This window comes from Leopardus geoffroyi, chromosome A3 (genome assembly GCF_018350155.1).
Source record: "Leopardus geoffroyi isolate Oge1 chromosome A3, O.geoffroyi_Oge1_pat1.0, whole genome shotgun sequence".
In the NCBI taxonomy this organism is placed as follows: domain Eukaryota; kingdom Metazoa; phylum Chordata; class Mammalia; order Carnivora; family Felidae; genus Leopardus; species Leopardus geoffroyi.
In genome coordinates, this window is record NC_059336.1 from 108,861,615 (window position 1) to 108,879,747 (window position 18,133).

General features: G+C 44.5%; 2 protein-coding genes across 6 annotated transcripts in view; one reads left to right on the top strand and one right to left on the bottom strand.

Annotated features, from left to right (window-relative positions):
- Nucleotides 1–4,636, top strand: part of DHX57 (DExH-box helicase 57) — a 55,454-nt gene extending 50,818 nt beyond the window's left edge. For all 4 annotated transcript variants that reach the window (XM_045447076.1, XM_045447079.1, XM_045447077.1 and 1 more), the window contains exons 23-24: nt 1,948–2,148; nt 3,978–4,636. In XM_045447076.1, the coding sequence (XP_045303032.1) occupies nt 1,948–2,148; nt 3,978–4,121 (345 nt within the window). In that variant the 3' untranslated portion in view covers nt 4,122–4,636. The remainder of the gene's footprint in view (nt 1–1,947; nt 2,149–3,977) is intronic.
- Nucleotides 4,637–10,331: 5,695 nt separating this feature from the next.
- Nucleotides 10,332–15,367, bottom strand: GEMIN6 (gem nuclear organelle associated protein 6). 2 transcript variants are annotated; one of them, XM_045447092.1, is made up of 3 exons: nt 15,268–15,367; nt 14,566–14,703; nt 10,332–11,144 (listed from the first exon to the last, which is right to left on the bottom strand). In XM_045447092.1, the coding sequence occupies exons 2-3, from the start codon at nt 14,688–14,690 to the stop codon at nt 10,769–10,771; spliced, it is 501 nt and encodes a 166-aa protein (XP_045303048.1). In that variant the 5' UTR covers nt 14,691–14,703; nt 15,268–15,367; the 3' UTR covers nt 10,332–10,768. The 2 variants fall into 2 exon arrangements, with proteins under 2 accessions (XP_045303048.1, XP_045303050.1); XM_045447094.1 differs by having other exon boundaries at nt 14,566–14,699; nt 15,268–15,353.
- Between the last annotated feature and the right edge of the window lie 2,766 nt (nt 15,368–18,133).

The window sequence follows — 18,133 nt, forward strand, 5'->3', positions numbered from 1 at the left end:
CGCGTCCTCTCCCCACCTCCCTGCCTCAGTTCAAAGCCCACCATCCGCCTCTTGCCTGGAGTGCTGTAACGATCTGACTTCTGGTCCTTTCTCTCCCACCTTTTACAGTACTGCTGCCACAATTAACTTTACAAAACCTCCGTTTGGTCATATCATCCCCTTGCTTAAAACTCTTCTTATATGGAGGCTCCCATACACTCTCATCCGACCCTTCACGCCTGCCCCTCTTTACCATGTCCCCTGTCACTCCTCCCTCCGTCACTCTGTGTGCCATGATGTACGACGCACTCCCTCGGAGCCTGGGATGACAGTCCCATTCTCAGCAGGCTCCTACCTGTCCTCGGAGCTTCCATTAAAAACCACCTCCCCGGGGTCCCTCCCCCTCGAAGTTGCTCCTCTGTCCCACCAGCACGAGGTGTGCATTTTGTCCACTGTTGCGTTTATCCCATTATTTTACGGTTCATGGTACGTCTTCATGGAATTGTGAAATTCCTAAAGACAGGACGTGTATTCATTTCTATGTCCTCATTGGCTAGCCTGGCACCCGGCCCAAAGCAGATGCTCAGTAAAGCTCTGGGGGGGGGGGGGGACAGGGGACAGGGGATGGGGGAAGAGAGTTTGAAGTGTTCGGGCTGCTCGGCCCCCTGGAACTACTGAGTAACGTGTCCGCAAAGCATGAAAAGTATCTCCGAGAGCCCAGAAGAATTGGAGGACCCGGAGGTCCTCTGGCTGTCAGCTGCATACGTACCTAGGGGCCAGAGGACTGAGTTGGGGCCACCCCTCTTCTGAGTTCATCATGACATTCATGCAGTGCGTCCTTTGGTACTTACCAGTGCCTTCTCTTTTCCAGGCCCTGTTGTGGGCAGGTGAACTAGACAGACTGGGTCTCTGCCCTCGGGGAGCTTATGCTCTGCTGAGGAAGACAGGCAAGAAACAAGTCATCTCATCTTAGTAACAAATGCTATCAAGAGAAATAGAACAATAGAAATTGTGAGGCGCCTGGGTGGCTCAGTCAGTTAAGCGACCGACTTTGGCTCAGGTCATGATCTCACGGTTGGTGAGTTTGAGCCCCGAGTCGGGCTCTGTGCTGACAGCTCAGAGCCTGGAGCCTGCTTCGGATTCTGTGTCTCCCTCTCTCTCTGCACCTCCCCTGCTCGTGCCCTGTCTCTCTCTGTCTCTCAAAACATAAATAAATGTTAAAAAAAGAATTAAAAAAAAAGAAATAGGACAGAGTAAGAGATTTTAGGAGTGATAGGGGAGGGGCCATTTTGCCCAGAGTGGTCAGGGAAGAACATTCCAGCAGAGGAAATCAGTGCAAGAGCAGCACGTGTTTTAAGACAAGCAGGCACAGGTCAGGTTGTGTGGGACCTTGTAGGCTATGGTACGGATTTGGGATTTTATTCTTGGGAAGTCACTGGCGGGTGTCGTTTTTGAAAGATCATGGTGGCTGCCGGGTGGGAAAGAGACCGTGAAGATGCGAAGCAGAAACCCAGCGAGCACTTAGAAAGCCCTGGCAGTGGGCTGTGCGAGTTGATGATGGTTTGAGCCGTACCGGTGGTGAGAATATGTCGTTTCATTATGTATTTTGAAAAGCGACAGGACTTAGTGACCATTTCGATGGAGTGAGGGGAAAGAGCCGTCGAAGGCTTCTCAGTCTGGGACGTGAGCAGCCGAGGAGGGGTACATCATTTACTGAGCTGGAGGGGATGCTGCTGGAAAGGAGTGCGAAAATCAAGAATTCCTTTTGAACCTAAGTCTGAGATGCTCGTTAGACGTCCAGAGGGAGACGTCAAGAGGGCAGTCGCTGTACAAGTCCGGCCTCAGGGGGAAGGTTCGGGCCGGAGACAATCTGGGGAGCCCCAGATGGCCAGGCGGTGCTTACATCTGTGGAATGGGTGGGGTTCCCCTTCGGTTGCCGGTGTCCACATCTGAGGTTTTCTGTTCCAGGTCAGACACTTTGACAGCCCCTACCTGGTGTACCACGAAAAGATCAGAACCAGTCGGGTGTTCATCCGAGACTGCAGCATGGTGTCCGTGTACCCGCTGGTCTTGTTCGGGGGAGGCCAGGTGAGCGTGCAGCTTCAGAGAGGAGCGTTTGTCGTGTCCCTGGATGACGGCTGGATCCGTTTCGCGGCTGCCTCCCATCAGGTAAGGGCTGGCGGGCCTGTCTAGGAGGCACAGGCCCCGAGGGGCTTCGAGGAGAAGACGGGTTCCTGCAGGGAGCGAGGACGGCAGAGCTGGCAAAGAGCGAATGAGGAGAGGGTAGCGGGCCATGGACGGAGGCCAGGCCCGGAGCCTCAGTGAGAGACCAGGAAGGCACTGGGAGGGGAGCCCAGGACGGGCTGGCGTGGGAGGCTCAGGACAGAAGCTGCAGGCGAGACATTGGACCTTCCTAACTGTTCAACAGATAACACATGTTCTCCAAAGAAAAGTCCCAAAATACACAGGCGAGCAAAAATAAATAAAAATCACCCTGATTCCACCACTACCATTAAAAAAAAAAGGTAATGGATCTGAATTGTCTATTGTCAGGTCTCACGTGTTCACTACTGGAGTGTCTGCAGAGACACTGGAGGCAGAGTATACGCTTAGGAAATAAAAATTCATTTTAGCCTTTGCATCGGGTAGAGGTCTTAGACGGCAAGAAGCAGAAACACCAACTCAAACGTTAAAGAGAATTTATTGGCACATTGAACTGTAACATCTAAAGCAGCACAGTCCAATAAAAATACGTGAGCCACATGTGTAATTTCAATTTTTCTAGTAGCCATATTTGAAAAACACAAATAGGCGCAGTTCATCTTAATTTTATGTAGCCTAACACATCTAAAAAGTTTTCATGTCATCGTGTCATCGTATAAGGGCGTACTGACTCTTCATGCGACATCTTCATAATCTGGACTGTGCGCACTCACCGCACATCTCAGTTCAAAGTGGCCCTTGGATGAGCCACATGTGACGAGTGGCCGTCGTGTTGCCCAGTACAGTTTCCGGAAGGCCAGGCAGCTGGGTGACGAGAGGCTGGCTGACCTTGTGGGGGCAGGATGGCTGCGGCGGCCCCCAGCCTCACGTCTGTGGCAGCGTAGTGTCCGGAAGGGGAGACGAGAAACCTCCTCTCTTAAACCAACTGTTGTGGCCAAAGGAGTGTCATAAACTGTAAGGCCCGGGTCACCTGAGCCATTCACTCTGGCAAAGCCCACGGCACGAGCCCATTTGAGTTCCGTCTGGGCACAAACTGCACGGTGGCCAGACGACGGGGGAGGGGCAAAGCATGTCGGGAAGACCTCTCCAGTGCCTGCTCCAACAGCAGCATGAGCAAAATGCCATAAAGAATGTGGAGCTATTAGCCCCAGCAAAGCATAGAATGTATCCTAAAGCTAGAGATTTTTTCTCTTAGTATCTACCATTTTTAATTTTCCATTTTCCTGCTTCTCCTCTTGGAACAAATTATAAAAGGTAACTAGGCTTTAATATGGAGAACACTACATAAAAGCCATCCTTTCAGATTTAATCTTTTCTTGAAAGGAGATGTGGACATTGAGTGAACATTCCTATAGCTGCATCAACAAATTAAAACTTTTTAAAAATTTTTTATTTATTTTTGAGAGCAAGAGAGACAGAGCATGAGTGGAGGAGGGGCAGAGAGAGAGGGAGACACAAAATCGGAAGCAGGCTCCAGGCTTAGGGCTGCAGCTGTCAGCACAGAGCCTGACGCGGGGCTCAAACTCACGGACTGTGAGATCATGACCTGAGCCGGAGTCAGACGCTTAACCGACTGAGCCACCCAGGCGCCTCCATCAAGAAATTTTAGAAGCGCTTTTAGAATAAATTGTGTTAGTTTCTCCTCCCCCACCATGTGGAGGTAAAATTAATAGCAGCAATCTAGAATAATGATAATCATCACTGGGATGTTTCCTGTAATAACCTTTCCTCCCCCGTTGACCCAAGCGCTGCTTACGCTGCAACTTTCATTTTAGGTGGCCGAATTAGTAAAGGAACTTCGTTGTGAACTTGACCAGCTCCTCCAGGATAAGATAAAAAACCCGAGCACAGATCTGTGTACGTGTCCTCGAGGATCCCGGATCATCAGCATGATTGTGAAACTTGTCACCACACAATAAAGACCTGCCTCAGGAGAGCGCCTGCCCCGCCCCTTGTGCTCCCCTGGGAAATAACGGCAGCACCTCTACCTCCAGCCAAGCCCTGAGGCGCCGCGCACGAGGGAAGCCTCCCAGACCCCCAGACCGAGCAGGGGCGCTCCCAGCACAATTTGGAGTGTCGGTGTGAGGTGGTCGAAAAACCAGCTTTGCCTGTCTTTTTCTCTGGGACTGTCCTGGAATGAAGGAAATTCACCCAGTAACACAAAAGTGAATGTTTAATACAATTCTGTTTTATTCTACGTATTTTTTTTTCTCCTGCTTTTTACTAGGGTGAGGGAGGAGCATGAGGAGAAATACTGAATGTTTTTTCTATCATAAAGGCTCATCTGAAAGAAGTTAGAACAGAAAAAGGACAAAAAAAAAATCATGTGAGCAAGAAAAATTAAAATTTCATTTTAGGCTCTTGGCTACAAAGCAAACTTGACTTGTGGGGGATTTTTACTTTTACTCATTAAAGGTCAACCTAAAAAAACAAAGTTAAAGAGCTCTTATCTGTTATTAGAATGCAAGCTGGTCTCACCCTTAACATTCATATTCTCGAAAGCAGAACCGTTTAGGTGTCTTCGTGCTATTTTAGGTTTTCCATTTAGGAATCTGTGCTCTCTCTTAGGCACACACCCAGATCTAATGGCCACACTCCTCCTTACCCAAAGGGAAATTTTGATGGCATTCTCAGAGCAGAGTTGGCACGGTCGATGTAGAAAAGTTTGCCATGCTAGTGTCAGATTTACAGCCATAAAAATATCTTCCACGAGACTGCTTATTTTCAACCACCACTTAGGTGAATGGGGAGCCAGCATGTTGAAAAACCATGAGTACATTTACATTGCCTCTGGACATTTTTCAGCGTGGCCAGGAAGAATCCCGAAGGGCTGAGTAGAAAAAAATATTCTTGTGTTTGTCTAGCGCTCAGGTAGAGTCACTATAGATTTCACACTAGAGATAGAATTCAAACGAATCAGCAAAACCACTGCAGTAAAGGATGGTCACTTTTTAAGGTATTATTTCTGTTCAGTTTCCAGAAAACCTCCTGGACTGTCCAAAACGGTCATTACCAAGCATGTTTAAACTTTGGCACACTTGAAGAGCTGAGATTCTAAGTAGTATTTTTAAAAGGCATGTGGGGCGCCTGGGTGGCGCAGTCGGTTGGGCGTCCGACTTCAGCCAGGTCACAATCTCGCGGTCCGTGAGTTCGAGCCCCGCGTCAGGCTCTGGGCTGATGGCTCAGAGCCTGGAGCCTGTTTCCGATTCTGTGTCTCCCTCTCTCTCTGCCCCTCCCCCGTTCATGCTCTGTCTCTCTCTGTCCCAAAAAAAATAAACGTTGAAAAAAAAAATTTTTTTTTTAAATAAAAGGCATGAATTCACGTTATCACTTTAAATAAAAGACACGCATATGCACAGCACCCACAGCATTCAGGCTCTGACTTGCCCTGGAAACAAGGCTCACATTACAGAACTGCTCAGGAGAAATGCAGGAGAAAACCGTCCTAATACATTTTTTTAAACCAGTGTGGACTCTTGGTGCCGTAGCGGAGCTCATATTGGCTGCCCGAGATCGAGCCATCGGCCTGAGTGGACCCACAGCTCTCAACACAAGTCCGCAGCACAGCATACGACTGGCCAGCTGGCCGGGTGGTAGTTAACAAAACCATCCATTGAGAGTACTGAGAAATCGCTCCCCTCAGGTCAGTCATCATGGGCTGGCCACCTGCAGCCAGGCACAAGTCATTTTACAGATGGGCCAGAAGGTGGAAAAGACTGGGAAGCCTGGACTGAAGGCGCTGAATAAGAAAAATCCTTGGGGCACCTGGGTAGCTCAGACTAAGTGCCAGACTTTGGCTAGGGTCATGATCTCACGATTCATGGGTTCAAGCCCCATGTAGGGCTCTGTGCTGACAGCTCAGAGCCTGGAGCCTGCTTCGGATTGTCTCCCTCTCTCTCTGCCCCTCCCCTGTTCACTCTCTCTCTCTCTCTCAAAAATAGACATTAAAGTAAACATTAAAAAAAATAACATAAAATAGAAATCCTCACCTCCAAGACTAAACTTCTTAAGCCCCATCACTAACATGAGATCAATGAAATAGGATTACTTCTTTGCGATTGAAGATCAGAGTGCAGTGTAGCATTTCAAGGTGACACCAGATTTCTAAGCCCCAACAAGATGGTCAGCATTGGGGAGCCTGGGTGTCTGAAGCATCTGACTCTTGATCTCAGCTCAGGTCATGATCTTGCAGTTCGTGAGTTCAAGGCCCACATGGGGCTCTGCGTTGACCATGTGGAGCCCCGTTGGGATTCCCTCTCTGCCCCTCCCCTGCTTGCTCTCCCTCAAAATAAACTGTAAAAAAAAATTGTAAAAGATGATCAGCATTTAATGTTCATTTTCTGAAGAACTCTGTAAATGTTTCTCAAACATTTGTTTTACTGGAACCTAGCTAGGAAATAATATGGATGCAGTACCTGCTACAAAATTAGTCTGTGACACTGTTGTAGTGCATGTCTGCGGGGACTTCTCAGGAAATGAGAATAGGTAACATTCTCACAGAGGTGGTCATAGGTTGACAAAGTGCCTTCTTCCTGCTTGAGCTCCATATCTGAATACTACCATTCAAACTCCCTGACGAGGAATGAATTCTGGTCTGTACCCTTCCATTTTGTCACTTGAGCAGTTTAAATAATATACCAGAGCACACAGACTGTGGGTCTGCAAGCATGTGGTCAGTGTTCTTTTTCATTTCCAGGCAATGGTTTGAATATGCCCCTAAGAGGGTATCATAAAATAAGACATTGTGAAAGTCACTCTGTAAAATATATAGCAAAGGTAAGCAAATTGGGACCAACGGTGTGGTTTTCAGGTGCGGCCCAGGCTGGCTTCTTGAGGACTGCATTCTGCTGCGTTGTCTCAGTTGCTGGGCCGAGAGCTGGTGAGCTTGGGCTTGACACTCCGAGGGTGTCTTGTGAGGGTCACCTCGTTGCCACATAAATGAGGATTCTGGGGACAGAATTCTGCTCCCACTGCCCTTGTGCTTGAACAAGCTTGGGCAGACGATGGCTCTTTCCTCCTACATCATGCTAGAATTAAGCATAATTCCTAGGGCTTATTTTCTCCTAAATGCAGGGGGTAGAGTTTGCTTAAAATATTTAGCCGGTTAATAAATACAGGGTGAGCAATTGTTTTCAGAAGTTAGAACTTGGTCATGAAACTGTGTCAGTCAATATTTGAGGACTCACAGTACAGAGTGCCTCAGGTGGAAACAATACAGAGCCAGCTAACACAATTTATTGTCACGGCAATAGTTTCAGACTGTTCCAGAGTGATAGACTTATTCAATGTCTCTCAGCCTCACACATGTAAAGCTACGTAATGACTGTGTAAACCATTAACCACGATGAATCATTAACAGGAGGGACTTTTTCTTGCCAGCTTCTAAGTTATCGCCCCCACAATAATATCAAAGAGATTGGTCTTAAATAAGATTTGTGGCCAATCACTAATCCTTAAAGTGCTTTCAAATCTTAAATGTTTTAATAATTTGTTTTGTCAAAGAGCAAAGAAAGAGTTCTGCTGGAGAATCACTCGTGCCCTACGTGTGGACCAGCAGGAAGGAGTGGCATCCGTGTTTCATAAAGATACAGGGCAGCAGCCCAAACACGAGCTTGTTCCCACAGACGGTTCAGCCTCTGCTCCTTCTTTGCCTAACGGGGACCATCCCGGAGTCTACTCCCCAGTCAGTTCTAGCCCAGCTAATTGAATAAATAAGCCAGGACGCGGTGCCCCAGTGAGACAGCTGTGAGGACGATGACTTCGAATCAACGTACGGGGGTGCCTGGGTGGCCCAATCATTCAGCATCTGACATCAGCTCAGGTCGCAATCTCACAGTTCGTGGGTTTGAGCCCCACATTGGGTGAGCTCAAGTCCTGCTTTGGGTAGACATGAGCTCGCTCTCTCTCTCTCTCCCCCTCCTGGGAATGATTCTCTCTCTCTCTCTGCCCCTTGCTTACTTGTGCCTTCTCTCTTTCAAAAAGAAAAAAAAAAAAAAATCAGTTTACTGGATTTTTCCTCCTGTATTTCAACATTTTAGGAAAGAAACAAATGGCAACAAAAGACAGTATAAGGGGTTTGTTTGAAAAGGCAACTTCCTATAAATACCAGCAATGAGTATCTGTTTAGGATGACGACCCTGACATGACAAATACGGTATTCCTAAATATGGTATAACAATGTGTCTAATAAACATTTTCAACAGAAGCATTTCAAAGAGCGAAGGCTTTTTTATTATTCCTTATGCAGAAAATGCAATTACTGCTACGTCCTCCAACCTAGGCTTTATTGAAAATGTCCTGAAGGAGTTAATTTTCCTTCCGAGTTGAACTTGTTTTATAAAGGGGAGATTATCCACGGCTGATTTTCTTCTGCAATAATTCAAAACGGGATAACGTAGCTAAAACGACTCATTTACTTCTCCAGAGTCCCCTTTTAATAAGTTTGCCTCATTCCATCCTTGGGTTTCAAATGTCTCCAAAGTATCTGCTAACCTTTCAAGGAAGACTCTATTTGTCCATGGAGGTCGATTAACTATAATACAGGACCTTATCATGTACAAGGACCATAAGGAGGTTTCCTCACAGGAGAAAATGTAGATTTTGCTTGTTTTCAACGAGTGGTTCTCAACTGGAGGCAATTTTGCCCACCGGGGGACATTTGGCGGTATCTGGAGGCAGCACAACTGAGTGGGGATCGGGTTGTACTCCTAGCATCTAGTGGTCGGAAGCCAGAGATGCTGCTAAATACCCTACAATGCACAGGAGCCCCCCCACCCCCCAAACAAATTATCCAGTTCACGATGTCAGTAGTGCCAAGGTGGAGAAAACCTATTTAAACAAAATAGATAGGTAACCACTTACAAAGTCTGGCTATTAGTTACTAGTCAGATACAAATTATGCCCACACATCTCTCTGAAAAGTTATGCCCACATCAACTGCAATCAACATGTACTGTGTGAATAAGAATTTGAGTCCATCACGTTGTTACCAAAATACAGAGTACTCGAGGCGCCCGGGGAACTCAAGTCAGCTGAGCATCTGACTCTGGATTTTGGCTCAGGTCACGATCTCACAGTTCATGAGATCAAAGCCCCTCATTGGGCTCTATGCTGATAGCTGGGAGCCTGCTTGGGATTCTCTCTCCCTCTCTGTCTCTCTACCCCAACACCCCCCACCTCAAAGTAAATAAATAAACTTTAAAAAAAAAAAAGGAAATACAATTTGCATGTGACACTAATACTGCTAATGTTTTCCACTACAAAACTCAAGTTCTCACACTCGGGCCCGTATTACAATGTTTGAAATACACACACATATGCACACACACACACACACACACACACACCCTTCCCTTATCTTTCCGTTATTTGAAGGGAGTCCAACCTAGCAGACTTTGGCCAATATGGTAAAACACAAATAGGGTTTTTAAAAAGGGGGATTTTTAAAAAGGGGGATGGGAGTATATAGCTCTATAGGTAGATGACTGTAAAATGTTGAAATCTAACATAAAGCTTACCTAGGAACTATAATTTCTAGGCTCAGTAACCCTTCTCCTATCGTTTGAACTGAAAAAACAAAGCAGTTGGTTTTAGGACTTAATTATTAGCAAGATTACCAGACTAAATGTCAAAGATGCATTATGCTCTTTAGAAGACAGATGTCTTTACAAATCAAGGGCCATGCTGTACACAGGCACCAAGGGACTATCCCATATATGGAGGAAACTAATCCATTGATTATAGACCCAACACAAAACAATCCGTAATTATAGACGTTTTTGTTAATGCCGCCCTTCTGTCTCTGAAATTCACCTATGCACTTTCCCATTTAAACTCCAGCTGTCCCCATTATTTCTAGCCCACAAATCTTTATACCATCCTTTTCCATGGTAAGCATGGCTAAGATGGATTAATTGAAGCGTGCAATCTGATTAGTTAACAGGGAGGCTAATTGTCCTGTTTATAACTAATGTGTGCTACACGGCTAGTTTGAGACCCAAATTGGGGTTGCAGGAAATCCTCCCACGCTTATGCTCACAATTTCAATATAACCAACTTATTTTAAGCAGGTGCTATGTGCCAGCCACCCTGGGAATTCAGGATACAAAGATAAACTGGGACACAGGAGAAACAAGACAATAGAGAAATAAAGTTTACTTGAATTTTTCAATCAAGAGCATAATTTACCCCTGCAAGAGCCTCTGAAGGTTTTTTTTAAAAAAACAAACAAACAAACAAACAAACAAACCAGACACCTGTATGTTGAAATTAAAAGGAAGGACACTGAGGTCTGGCCGGCTCAGTCAGAAGAGCATGCAACTCTTGATCTCAGGGTCCTTGTGCTATTTTGTTGCATGTGAGACTATCCGTGTGGTTTACCTATTTATTAGCACTCATAATCCACATCTTTGATTTGACCAAAACAACAGAGAACAAAAACTCACACACGACACACGTGTGCCTCTGAAGTCTTGTAATATGATGGACTTAACATCCAAACACTTCACGAAGGAAAAAATAAAAATGAAGTCTTATTTCAATCGGCACATCCACAGTTCTTGGCTTCTCACTGGGGAGCTGCAAGATGTCCCTGAATAAGATCCTGAACACGGGACAGAATAATCTCATTAGAACTGCTGCAATTTTCGGGGCCATATGGGGGGTCTATGGTCAGCACCCCAGCCACACACAGAGTCCGTTGTGAATCTCCCTGTTCAGTGATGGGAATGTGGTTCTTCTCCAGCCATTTCTTGAGGCTGTTCTTCCTCTTCTCCAGGTCCTCAGGGCTGTATGCCTTGCAGTCTCCAGACATGAACAAATGTGCCAGCTTCTCTCTCACTCCATGGTCCCCTTCGTTCACAGTTTCAACAGTCTGCACGGCATGGCCCATAATTCCAGTCACAGATATGCTGCCATCTTCTAGGAAGTTCACAAGGACGATACTTTGGAGGAAAAGTAAGTGCACAGCAGATTTGTAAAAGAAAAACCTAAAGTCTCATAAATCTATGGAAGAAGCAATGGAATGAGAGGCATCACCAGCCCCAACAGGTAATGAAACCAGGGAAGAAGAACTTCCCTGTTTAAAATTAATCCTCTCACCATCAAATGTTTGTACTTGGTCAATAAGTATTCACTGAGGGTCCTATACATCTAAACTTTTTTTTTTTTTAACATTTATTTATTTTTTAGAGAGACACAGACTGGGATCAGGGGAGGGGCAGAGAGAGAGGGAGACACAGAATACGAAGCAGGCTCCAGGCTCCGAGCTGTCAGCACAGAGCCTGACGTGGGGCTCAAACCACGAACTGCGAGATCATGACCTGAGCCAAAGTCGGACGCTTAACTGACTGAGCCACCCAGGCACCTCACATCTAAACTTTGTCTAGCCTAAATCATTGTGGAATGCAGTTAAAGCATTAAAGAGTTATGAAAGGCTTAAATGTATATTAGAAAAGAAGAAAGGGCACAGACTTAACTTTCAGAGTTCAAAAACAACTGAGTAACTCACCTTCAAAGTAGATCAAAGAAAATAACAAAACACAAAATTAATGAAATAGAAAATAAAAGAGTTAATAACAAGATCACCAAAGCCAAATGTTGGCTCTTTGAAAAAAACAAAAAGATAAAAAAAAAACAAAACCATGTAGGGGCACCTGGGTGGCTCAGTTGGTTGAGTGCCCTACTTCAGCTTGGGTCATCTCACACTTCATGAGTTCAAACCCTGCATAGGGCCCTATGCTGATAGATCAGAGCCTGGAGCCTGCTTCGGATTTTGTGTCTCCCTCTCTCTCTGCCCCTCCCCTGCTCATGCTCTGTCTCTCTCTCTCTCATAAATAAATAGTTTTTTATTTATTACATATAAAAAAATTTTTTTAAGAAAAAATAAACATGTAAAATTCATAAAACTCAAGCAAGATTAATTAGAATGGAGAAAAAAGGCAGCAAAGATTGGCAGTATAAAGTATTAGGAACAAATTTATGTCAATCATTTTGAAAATTAAGACAGAAAACTTCCTGGGAAATATAAATTTCTACTACTGAGTCAAAGAAAGAGAGAATATAAATCATCTTATAATCATTAATAAAAACTGAGTAAGTATTTAAGAATATTTTCCCATAAGAGGGGGAAAAAAGGCTTTTTACCAACAAATTATATACGATTTTTAAGGTTCAAACATTTCTTTTTTTTTTTTTTCCAAGATTTTAATTTTAAGTAATCTCCACACCCAATGTGGGGCTCAAACCCACAACCCCAACATCAAAAGTCGTGTGCTCCACCAGCCAAGTGCTCCAAGGTTCAAACATTTATTTTTATCTTTTTTTGAAACATTTATTTATTACTGAGAGACAGAGAGAGAGCACGAGCATGGGAGGGGCAGAGAGAGGGGGAGACACAGAATCCGAAGCAGGCTCCAGGCTCCGAGCTGTCAGCACAGAGCCCGACACGGGGCTCGAACTCACAAACCGCAAGATCATGACCTGAGCCGAAGACAGACGCTTAACTGACTGAGCCAGCCAGCTCCAAACATTTCTAATCTAACCAAACTCTTCTAGAGACTATAAAAGGTGGACTGTGCCTTAGCTCATTAAATGAGGCCAATACCAAAAGCAGAGATAATTAAAAAAATTAAACTACAAGCTAATCTCACTCATGAATACAAATGCAAAAATCCTAACTAAATAAAATACATGATATGATGCAATGTGATGTGAAGGGGATTTCACTTCTGTGGTACTCTTCCCAAAGCCTTTAACCCCAGGCTATTTATGAGAAAGCATCACACAAACCCAAATTGAGAGACCTTCTACAAAATAACTCATCAGTACTCTTCAAAAGTGTCAAGGTCATGAAAAACAAGGAAAGACTGAAAAGCTGTGTCACAGATCAGAGACTAAGGACACATGATGATTAAATGTAATGTGGGATCCTAGATTGGATCCTGGAACAGAAAAAAGGCAAACAATTAGTGGAAAAACTGTTGCAATCCAAATGACAGGTCTTTAGTTAATGTAAATTTTTAGTTTTGAGGAATGTACCACAGTTAGGTTAAGATGCCAATATCAGGGGAAGCTGGGTAGATGGGTCCTGTCTGTACTTTCTTTTCTATAAATCTAAAATCATTCCAAAATTTAAAAAGTGTGTGTGTATCACCACCTTTAAAGTAGTCTTGCAAGAAACAAATCTGATCCTGATCAAACCTCTGGATATGAATCCCAGTTTATAGAAATACAGAGGATGAAATAAACTACACCGTGAGAATGCAATAAGCTAAACTCAGAATGTGTTCAACCCTGTAAGACAAATGATTCCATTTCTTCAACAAATAAATGACATGGAAAACTAAAAAGATGGGGTGCCTGGGAGGCACAATTGGTCGTGTCTAATTCTCAATTTCGGCTCAGGTGTTGATCCCAGGGTCCCGAGTCAGGCTCCACACTTAGCATGGATACTGCTTAAGATTCTCTCTCCCTTCACCCCTCTTCCCCATTCACTTGCTCTCCCTCTCTCCAAAATAATAGGGGGGAAAAAAAAGAAAACTAGAGAAAGTGCACAGTCACAGATCAAGATACTTGAGAGATGTTATCAACCAAATTGATAAACCAATATAAAAAGATACTTTTGAGACAACCAGGCAAATCTCAACACGACTGTTAATAAAGTTATTATTACTTTTATTGGGTATTATAATGCTATTGTGTTTATTAAGGAGTTTATCTGCTAAAAGATATATTGATGTATTTATGAATAAAATGATAATGGTATTGTGGCTACATTTATTAGAGTTCTTATCTATTAAAAGTTACATTGAGGCATTTATGAACAAAATTAAATGAGCTGTGCTTAAAGATATTTAGAAGGGAAAGGTAAAGCTAGTTGTCTGTTATCCTATTCTCTCTACATTTATGTATGTTTGAGATTTTCTAATAAAAACGTAGGAACAAAAAAGTGTCTCACTTCTACAAACCTGGCTGGTGCCAGGGTAACCCATAGTTTGAACAGCACTTAGATTCAAAGGCTATACAATTCTTTTTTTTTTTTTTTTTAATTTTTTTAATGTTTATTTTTGATAGAGAGTGAGCGGGGTAGAGGCAGAAAGAGAGAGACAGAATCTGAAGCAGGCTCCAGGCTCTGAGCTGTCAGCAGAGCCTGATGCCGGGCTTGAACTCATGAACCGTGAGATCATGACCTGAGCTGAAGTCAGAGGCTTAACCGAGCCACCCAGGCGCCCCTAAAGACAATACAATTCTTACACACGAATTCTTACATGGCTTTCATTTATCTACTTCCTTAGTTTGGATATAACATACAGGCAGCACAAAGGGGTGTCATTATGATTTCTGGGAAGCAGGACCCATACTCACTTGGCAGAAACTGGGTCTGTGGTTAAAACCCATCCTTTATAATCCTTCTCACTGGCTGTCACTTTGACTTCTTTGTACGTGTAATCTTGCCATTCTAAGGGGCCTTTCTTCATCCATTCATTCATGGCTGCCAGCTGACTAGATCAAAAACCACCACCAGTCCGGGTTAATATAGATGTTCCACTCAAGCAAATGCCCCAATCCCTATGCTAGGCAGAGAGAACATCTTGTGATTTGCCTCAGGTTCCATATCAGGAAACAGGTGATATTCACGATTCAATATGAAAGCTAGGAGATCCCGAGTTGCCATGGGACTAACTCATCCGGCTTACTTCTATATTCGACCACCCAGTACCACTCCAGATGGCCTTCGCCCTGGCTTTGAACTCCGGTCGGCAGATGCTCAAACCCTTTAACTCTGTCTGCTCTCCACACCACTTTTAGCCAAACCTGAAAAACAAAACTCCTTTGATATCCACCCACTCGCTCTCTCTGGCTGTTTCTCCGCTGGATCCCGCCAGGGAGAGGCCTCGGATTTGCGACCATTTCCTCTTTTCTGTTTGGAAGATGCACGAACCAGGGGGCAGCAGCGAAGGCTCTAGAGAGCAGACTCCCTGACCTAGCTTGCAGCTGCACAATACTTAGAGCAGCACTCAAACCTGGTGGTGTTTAACGTTTAATCCCGACAAACGAGAAATATACCAGTTACAGCTCCTCACAGCGAAAGGCACGCAGCAACCACGGTAAGGAAGGAGTCTCCCCGGCGGCGCCGTCTAAACCCAGCATGCTTTGCGCCACTTCCTTCCCCCAGAAGTCTCTGTTTTGTAGTCCTTGACCCTGATCACACCTAGAGGTCTGAGGGAGTCGGCGGACTTGGGGGGATAAAAGCCGGGCGCGGGATGCGGGCGGGACTTGAGATTTTTGTATAATAAGGCTCCTTGTTCGCTAGAGCCACCCCTCTTCACTGCCACGATGGACATTTCAACCTTTTGTTTTTAAAGAGGAAAAGTCTCGTGCCCGGTCCTCATTGAGAGTAGACATGGAAATGCACCCTTGCCGTGGAATCGAAGCACAAGAACCCTCTAGGTAAATCCTAAAGCTTTAGAAGTGTGAGGTGAAAGTGCCTTGGAGAAGAGCGATAGAGCCAAGAGACTTGTTTGTTCCGCTGGTGTGAGGCAGTTAATACCTCTGCTCCTTCGGGATGTGCCCTTGCTATAGTCCCGCAGGAGTTGCAGAAGCCAGAAAGAATAAAGCACAGGATCGGGATGAATTCCACCTAGCAGATCTCTCAGTGGGAAAGCCCCAGCCTCTCCTCCAACCCCCGCCCCCCTCCCCAGTAGAAAAGCGGAAAAGACTCGCTTCTGCCGCAGATTTATGTTCAGGTACTTAGGTGGCTCCTGGCATAGTCCGGAATTTTTTTCTCAACTGTGATCCTGAAAAATGGTACAAGGTGTTAAACATTGAGTTTCTGCAAATGGGAACACCAAGGGAGATTTACGGAAACTGAATTAGAGGCCTATCAAACCACGATGTAGAAAACATTGAAAATCAGCTTGGGGCATCTGGGTGGCACAGTCTATTAAGCCTCGGATTTAGGCTCAGCTCATGACCTCCCTGCTAGTGATCTCCTGGCTCCTGAGTTGGAGCCCCACACTGGGCTCTCTGATGTCTGCACGGAGGCTGCCTCACATCCTCTTTCCTCAGCTCTCTCTGACCTGACCCTCAGGTCTCCCTGACCCTCCCCTGCTCCCGCTCTCTCTCAAAAAATAAACTTAAAAAAAAAAAAAAAAAGGAATTAGTCAGCTTTTCCCTTACAGTCTGGGATTTGAGTTCACATAATCCTTAAAGTATATTGTTTCTTATTGCCATCGTTTCAAATAATCCTTTGGCAACTTTGAGTCGTTGAATGATTGGCTGATTATATTAATGTGGCTTTAGTAGATTAAATTAGATTATGCCAGTTAAAGTCCTCTATAAATCTACAAAGAGCTAATATAAATACCAGTTGTTACAATGTGAAATGAAACGTTTGACCTCATAAAAATTCAGTCCAAAAGAGCTTGAACCAACTGTGACAACTGATCATTTGTATTTGAAGCCTTCTAACTGTCCTGCAGAATGAAAGACTTTGGAAGCTAGCTTCAAGCTTAAATTATTCCTTTTATTTATTTTTTTTTTTTTAAATTTTTTTTTTTCAACGTTTATTTATTTTTGGGACAGAGAGAGACAGAGCATGAACGGGGGAGGGGCAGAGAGAGAGGGAGACACAGAATCGGAAACAGGCTCCAGGCTCTGAGCCATCAGCCCAGAGCCCGACGCGGGGCTCGAACTCGCGGACCGCGAGATCGTGACCTGGCTGAAGTCGGACGCCTAACCGACTGCGCCACCCAGGCGCCCCAAATTATTCCTTTTAAATTGATGTGACTGGGGCAGTTTCCTTCCCTTCTCTCCCCTCTCCCTTTAGTCTTCTGGATAAACTAAAGAATCATTCACAGCATCTGCCTATTGGAATCGCTGATTTATAACAGACTGAGCCTGCCCACTTCTAATGGAGGTTTACAGAGAGACCCTGTCTGTAGTCCACCCTCAACAAGTTCACATGTGCCATTTCCTTCTCCCCGTCAACCCCTACTCTTGGTCTCCCTGGTGACTCCCTCCTACCAGTTGATGTCCCTTCTCTCACATTCTCTACTTTTCTCCCTCTTCCCCTTCTCTTCTTCCGTCTTCTTCCTAGTATCTGCTTCCCCCTCAAACCTACACACATACACACACTCTCAACCCTTTCCTCTGCCAAGTTCAAAATTGCATGTTCTAGATTTTGGAGTACATTCTGTTTAATTTTAACAAGAAATATTTTTTAAGCAATCTCTAAACCCAACGTGGGGTTCAAACTCATGACCCCAAGATGAAGAGTTGCATGCTCTGGGGTGCCTGGGTGGCTCAGTTGGTTAAGCATTCAACTCTTGATTGACCAGAGCTAAAGATGTTGACTACTGAGCTCCTAAAAATTATTGCAATGGTCCAGACAGGACACAAGCTGATAGCAGTGGAAATGAAAAAGAGGGAAAAAAGGAGTAGATTCAACGAATGCTTCAAGGGAAAAATCAACTGGCTTGGTGATTGATTGGAGTGGGGCAAGGGCATGTTGAGAACTTTGATCTGTTATAACAGATCTTCTCTCTGTTCTTTCCTTCATTCAATAATAACCCCTCCTTCCTCTTTGTTCTTTCAAGATCTCAGGCCTCCACATAGTTATTATATTTACTAAACTAGATAAGAAATTTCTTCACAGAATAAAAAATGCTTCAATAACACTTTATTTGTTTTTATGGCACAGGAAGGCAACAGTGAGGTCTCTCCTCCAAGCTCTTATAAACTAACCCTAAACGTTAAATAAAATGGATGTGATTCGATCTGTGATTCGTTTGTACAAAGAGACCATCTATTATCTGGATAACCAGAGAATGTGGGGATGACCGAAATTCCAAACTGAGTGACCTGGTTGTATTCTCTGGAAGCCGGACTGGAATGGGATTTTATGTTAGTAAATGGAAACTCAATTATATTA

Excerpts from the sequence above, each read along its gene's own strand:
- GEMIN6 (XM_045447092.1), bottom strand. The coding sequence starts at position 14,690 with ATGAATGAATGGATGAAGAAAGGCCCCTTAGAATGGCAAGATTACACG. Across the intron at positions 11,145-14,565 it reads ACAGACCCAGTTTCTGCCAA|TATCGTCCTTGTGAACTTCC; the intron begins GTGAGTATGGGT and ends TTTCCTCCAAAG.